General features: G+C 43.8%; 1 protein-coding gene across 1 annotated transcript; it reads left to right on the top strand.

Annotated features, from left to right (window-relative positions):
* The first annotated feature begins 3,497 nt into the window (after nt 1–3,497).
* Nucleotides 3,498–6,786, top strand: LOC121980385 (THO complex subunit 4A-like). The gene is made up of 5 exons (XM_042532399.1): nt 3,498–3,847; nt 3,942–4,082; nt 5,063–5,131; nt 5,206–5,390; nt 6,412–6,786. The coding sequence occupies exons 1-5, from the start codon at nt 3,689–3,691 to the stop codon at nt 6,569–6,571; spliced, it is 714 nt and encodes a 237-aa protein (XP_042388333.1). The 5' UTR covers nt 3,498–3,688; the 3' UTR covers nt 6,572–6,786.
* The last annotated feature ends 294 nt before the right edge of the window (nt 6,787–7,080 follow it).

Below are 7,080 nucleotides of genomic sequence, written 5' to 3'. Positions count from 1 at the left end.
CCATCTCGACGTAGCATCGCCGAGCCGCCAGCTGGTCTCCTCGTACTTCTCCCACTTTATCTTCCACCGGGAACTTGATTTTCTGGTGGAAGGTGGAGACGGCCGCTCGGAACTCGCTGAGCGCCGGTCGCCCCAAAATGACGTTGTATGCTGAAGGAGAGTCAACCATGACGAAGTTTGCCGTCCGCGTCCTTTTGAGCGGCTCCTCTCCCAGGGAAATAGCCAGTCGGACCTGTCCGACCGGCAGAACTTCATTGCCCGTAAACCCATAGAGGGGGTTTGTCATGGGCAGCAGCTCGGTTCGATTAATTTGTAGTTGGTCGAAGGCCTTTTTGAATATAATATTGACCGAACTTCCTGTATCAATGAAAACGCGGTGAATAGTGTAGTTGGCTATTACCGCTTTGATGAGGAGAGCGTCGTCATGTGGCACTTCGACTCCCTCCAAGTCCCTGGGCCCGAAACTGATTTCGGGTCCGCTCGCCCGCTCTTGGCTGCAGCCGACCGCATGGATCTGAAGCTGTCTTATGCTCGCCTTCCTTGCTCTGTTGGAGTCGCCTCCGGTCGGCCCGCCAGCAATGATGTTGATTTCGCCTCGGGAAGTGTTACTTCTATTTTCTTCTTCCCGAGCAGACGACCTGGCTGCTCCCTAGACCTCAGGGGATTGTCCTCACGCCTCGGAGTATGATGCCGCTCGGGAGTCTGTCTCTGTCGCCGGTCGGATACCATCCGATCGGCTTCATGATGTCTCTGTTGCCGGTCGGATGATGGCGATCGACGGCGTCCACTCCGGGGAAGGGGGTGAGCGATCAGAGGAAGGATTCGGCAGTCTCTTGTATTACGCGTGTCTGTCCGGTGAAATGAGCAAAACATTGGGGTCCATACCTTCTTTTTAGGTTTGGGCCGCTCGGCAGACACTTCTTGAATGACGTGGGATCTTGCGTGTTGCTGGGGCGGGCTGCTTCGGCTCGCGGTCCTTTGGGCGGCGGATGAGCAAGGTGCGGCTTTCGCTCGGAAGTGGGCGCCCGCTCGGTTGGAGTTTCCTTCCTTCGGGCCGCTTGGGCTTCCTCCACATTGATGTATTCATTGGCCCGGTGTAGCATATGATCGTAGTCTCGGGGCGGCTTCCGAACGAGCGAACGGAAGAAGTCCCCGTCCACAAGGCCTTGCGTAAATGCGTTCATCATTGTCTCTGAGGTGGCCGTTGGAATGTCCATAGCCACCTGGTTGAATCGCTGGATATAAGCTCTGAGCGGCTCTCTGGGCTCTTGCTTGATGGTGAACAGGCTGACACTTGTCTTCTGATAACGCCGACTGCTTGCAAAGTGGTGGAGGAAGGCCGTGCGAAAGTCCTTGAAACTCGTGATGGATCCGTCCGACAGCCTCCGAAACCACCGTTGCGCCGATCCCGAGAGGGTAGTAAGGAAAACCCGACACTTCACTCCATCGGTGTATTGATGAAGGGTAGCTGTGTTGTCGAACTTACCCAAATGATCATCCGGGTCGGTGGTTCCGTTGTATTCACTGATCGCCGGGGGTACATAGTGCTTTGGAAGAGGGTCCCGCAGGATGACCTCTGAGAATTGACGGTTGATCTGCTCGGGGGAGGCATCCGCTCGGGGGGTCTTACCTTTTCTGTTGTCTCGTATTGGCACTTCATCTGACGAAGATCCTCGACCACGATTGACTACTGCGGCTTCAGGAGGCGTGCAGAATAAGACCCAATGAAATGGAACCGTGGCATGAGGTGCTTCCGCTCGGCCCCCTGATGCTGATGTTGCCTGCTGCTCAATCCGCTCGGCTTGTGACTTTTGTCTTTGTTGTTCCACAAGCTTAGTTGCTCTTGTCTCGATCATAGCGTCGAGCTCCTCTGTGGAGAGCATCACCGAGTGCGGTCGTCCAGCTTCGTCCATTGCTTCCGATCGGATGCAGGAGCGTTCCCACAGACGACGCCAAATTGATCCTGTCCGAACACTGAATCAACGGACGCTGGGCACGTGACGCTCTCCGAATTGCTCACGTAGTTCTTCGACCGGTCGTACGGACCTCCGGCGAACCTGCAAGGAAGTCGGGCCAGGAAGGGGTTCCCGGCGACGACCCTCCGACGCTCAAGTCAGGTAAGTGGGCAACAAAGAAGTGGCTATCAATATCGGAGAATGCATACCTCCGGTGAAGTGTGAGACCCTTTATATAGAGCTGTGGAGAGGCTCATGCACACATACCGAGGCGAGTACGTGTCCTCAGCCCATACCTCAGCATGGGCTTGTCAGAAGAGCTTACCTGACACCATACCGCTACAGTCTGAGCACATCTTTGATGGGACAGCGGCGCTCTCTGCCATAAGATCCTGCGTATGGCCTGATCATTGGACATACTCGCTGTCAGAAGATGTTCCCTTGTCCTTTGTCTCTTCTTATCCCATGCCGAGCGTCCGGCCGGTCGGCATGTTCCTTCACGCCCGGCCGGTTGTATGTGCTGGACCGCTCGGGAGATTCCTGGTCGTGTGCTCTGTGGACTGTTCGCAGTGTTGCTATTTTATGTCTTCGGCCGAGCGGGCAATCCGATCGGCCCGGCGACCTTGTTCCCGTGAGCGTCGGAGACCCGACTCCCCGTCGGGTCATTTTTAATTCCGCTGAGATCCCATTCGGTCGACCGGTCTTCCCTTCTCCGGTCGGCTGTTTGACCCTTTGACTTCCACGTGGCGTTGACTTCCCTCAGAGGGGATCCCTGTTCTTACCTCCGGATCAACATATTTAAATGAAATTTTAATTCTAAAATCTAATATAGTAATATCTTATACTTTAATCATCATACGCCCGAGAGGATCGTTTGAATCTCTCCCAGCGATGCCGTGAGGTTGCTTGCGGCTGCCAGTGGCCATGGGGGGCCTTGCTTGTGGCCGCGGGTAGTCTCGATTGCAGTCACAAGCGAACCTGTGGGTGCGAGCTACATGTTCTGTGAGGTTCTACAAGGTGAACACGAACTTATTGGAATTTTTTATTTTTCTTCTTTTGTTTCTTCTTCTTTCCTTTTTTTTTTCTTTTTCTTTATTTAAAGATTTTTTCCCGCCTGGAATTTTTTTTCCTACACTCAAGTCAACAACAACCCCAAAAGGGGGGATTTTTTAAAATTTAGATTATATTTTTCTCATATTTTTTAAAATACGATTATGATGTGAAGATGCTTTATTTGTAAGGACTTTTTAGGTTCGAATTCTATACTTGTTAATAAATAAAATATTACCCAACTTTTAAGATTAAAATATACCGATTTTTATATATTATTTTCTAAATTAAAATGTTATTTAGTTTATCAAATTATTTCAGTCCAAATGGCTGATGGACAATTAAGATAATTTTAACAGATCAAAATATTTTAAATTTTTTAAAGTTGAAATTATATATAAAATTTCCACTTTCTTTAAAGAAAAGAAATGATATACGTTGATAAAATAAATAAATAAATAAATAAAATGCGGCTTCGGAAGGAAACCATTGGGAAAGGCCGCCGTTTCGAAAATCTGAATCTGCCCTACATTAAATTAATCGCGCTTTTAAATTCTTGATCCGGTTCTTTCCTCGAAACCCTAACATCTGCGTCTCTGCCTCAATCCTCCAACTCGCATCATCTTCTGAGATCCACACCGGAAGACTCTGCCGCCGCAGCCATCTCCTGTCGATCGTCGAAGATGTCGAGCGCCCTTGACATGTCCCTCGACGACATCATAAAAAACAACAAGAAGAGTAACGTCGGAGGCCGTGGACGGGGCCGTGGCTCCGCAGCTGGCCCTTCCCGTCGCTTCCCCATCCGATCGGCCAACCGATCCGCCCCCTACTCGGTCGGGAAGGTATGCGCGTAGATTTTCCTCCAGCTTCCGGATCCGTGTTTCCTTCATATTCCATGGAACCGTCCTCGGGTTCTCACTCGATATGCGATCCCAGGCTCCTGAATCTGCGTGGCAGCACGACATGTACTCAGCAGTCGGGTTTCCTGCTCCGACGGCGAGGGCTTCCTCCATAGAGACCGGAACAAAATTGTATATTTCGAATCTGGAATATGGGGTCTCAAACGAGGACATCAAGGTTTTTTGTCTGGCGACTTGATATTTTTATTATAACAGTTTGATCACTGTTTTTTATTGAGTTGGAAATTTTGCATACGTTGATTCTCTACAGAAAAAGTGTATTTCTTCTTCATGAATTTCGGGTTTCTTTCTCTTCTTGAATACTTTCTTTCTTCCTGTTAATACGAGGTGTATTTGTTCATTCGATTATGGGATTTATACATCCGGTACATTTTTTCTAGTTTTGCAATTTAGGTCCTTCTCCAATCCGTGTCAACGAATGCTTCTTTATGAGTGATTGGACCAAGATTTGGTAATTCGAACTTCATTGTAGGTTTTTTACAAGTAAGAAAGGAGAGAGGATTCTAAATTTATTTTATAACAGCTACATTGCCTTTGCAGCTATTTTTAGTTTATAGGTGAAATCCTATCTTATACTTGTTATATCCCTTTGGCAAGGTCCAAGCACCAGTTTTTCCCCTAAAAAGTGAATCAAATTATGTATTAAACTTGTTAAATTTCTTTAACAAATTTAGCAGCTGCTTATAAAAGCATACCCACTCGTACACATACAACTCATTTCACTTTTTTTGTTCTGATCTTCTTATGATCATATATTGTAGCTTTCTTCTTATGTCTTGTTCTTGTATAGATTTGTTTGTTAATTGAATTTGAGAAGTGAATCATGTCCGGTGCAGTAATATTTTTTAATCATTCTGGTTATTAAAAGAGGTTTCTGTGTATTCTGTATAGCTATTGTTTTGGCTGATCACGTCTGTGGAACTTCTCTAAATTTTGCAATTTGATCTAGGATCTTGTATGTTGTAAAATATTTTTACTGAATGTGCATACGTAGTTAAATATTTTTATTGTGTTTTTGGAATGTGTATGGAATACTATTGTTATTTTGCCCTGGGCTACTATTGTGTTTTTCTCTCTCTTAGATTAACTACCTTTATTTGTGTTGCCTTTGCTCATGATGATATTTGTTTCTTCCAGGAACTTTTTTCAGAAGTTGGGGATCTCAAGCGCTATTCTATTAATTATGATAGAAGTGGAAGGTCTAAGGTAGTTACTCAGCGAGATGTGGTTGCTTTTGTCATGTTTATATTTTGTCTTATTTCAATTTTTAATAAATGAAGGGAACAGCTGAAGTAGTTTTTGCAAGGCGACTTGATGCTTTAGCAGCTGTGAAGAAGTACGACAATGTGCTGCTTGATGGAAAACCAATGAAAATAGATATTATAGGAACAAATATTCCAACACCAACTGTTGTACCTCAACTCTCCAATGGTGCCATAGGAATTGCTAATGGTGCTCCAAGAAGGTTTGCTTTATCTTTCTTTTTGAGATGCATGCCAATTAATTGTGATTATTTATATATTAAGTTCTAATGGTTCATTATTGAAATTTATCCTTATTACTCGTTTCTTATTGATATAGCTTTGTAGATCAATTTGTGCAATCATTTTAGGCTTTCTCGCCTGCCAATTTTCTTCAATGAAAATGTACAACTTTTTTTTATATCTTTTCCCATTATCATATATCAAGTATGTACTATGGTCCCTACCTTAATCTGTCAGATTCCATTTACTTTATATTTGTGCACCATCAATGATGAAATCATCAATCATGTACAACTTTTCTTCTAATGAATTCTATTGGCTAACATGGGTGGATGTTATTATTTTTCTTCTTTATCATATGTGCAAGTATCTATTTTCTGTGTTAGATTGTCCTAGCTTAAAGATGTGAGTTTTCATTCAGTTTAGATTTGTTATCTTGTCTTGTTTATGATCCATATGCACACATTTTATTAGGTCTGATTGTTTTCTCTAATGTGTTAGTTTATCACCTTTTTTCTCTTTCTTCCTCTCGTATGTAATCAATGATGTATACCATTGAGGTGTGCCAATATGTTAGGTTTGAAAGTCAATCAGGAAATGTCTTGGATCTAGAGGACCATTTTAACTGGGCTAAGTTTGCCTTTTGAGATAATCTTTTTTTATCACAACTCAAACACATTATTTATCACAACTCAAACACATTTATCATGTAGATAAAACTAGCACTAGTGCTAGAGTGTTAGCTCTCTAGGAGGGTGTAAATTAATTATTACATTCTTTTTGTCTGCAGTAAAAAAATTGATATTATTAATATGACGGTGAAATTAGTTCATGTCTCTAGGCATTCTGAATCTGCTGCCTTAATGAATGAATACAATGCTTACTACAGCATTGACTTCTTATAAATCAACATGAACTTAATACATATGTTTTCCTAAATGTTTGTCACTTTCTGTTTAATATACATGACCAGTTCTTTGATATCTTGTTTTGGTATTGCAGCATTGGACCTGTGAGGAGTTTTGCAGGATTGCCACGAGCTGGTGGCCCTGGAAGAGGACGGGGTCGTGGGCGTGGTAAAGGTCGTGGTGAACCAGTTTCTGCTGCAGCCCTGGATGCTGATTTGGACAAGTATCATGCAGAAGTGATGCAGACTAACTGAATGGTCCTAACTGGCTTCATCAGCATACTACAATTGCAACCATTGCATGCAGATGCTGGTCTTCATTATTATTTATTTGGCAAACATGCATAATGTAGCTTATGGACGATAGGACTATGAAAGTACTCTTAGATTTTGGCTTTGCTATTTGTTTTGGTTTAAACTTCCTGCTAGTACTAGGATTCAAATGAAAATCTAGCATCACCCAGTCATCATTTCTTTTGGTTGGTCAATGTCCTCTTTCCTATATTTGCGGCTTTGATGCTAGTGTTGTTGGGGACTGGCTTCTGCACAGCAACATGCATCTCACGTATGAAGTTCAGTCCTTCGTGCCTGAAGATAAGGGTATATGGTAAGTCTCGCATGCAATTATCTATTGTGATTAGAACACACCCTGTTTGGTTTATTATACATGTGTACTGAATAAATGCATTGTTTGGTTTTTGGGCAGGGATCATGGACTGCCCTTGTTTCATTGGTGATGCAACTTTAATATATGAAATTTGGAG

Source organism: Zingiber officinale, chromosome 5A, assembly GCF_018446385.1.
Source record: "Zingiber officinale cultivar Zhangliang chromosome 5A, Zo_v1.1, whole genome shotgun sequence".
In the NCBI taxonomy this organism is placed as follows: Eukaryota; Viridiplantae; Streptophyta; class Magnoliopsida; order Zingiberales; family Zingiberaceae; genus Zingiber; species Zingiber officinale.
Note: the sequence above shows the minus strand (reverse complement) of the source record. Positions and strands in the feature narration are given on the sequence as shown.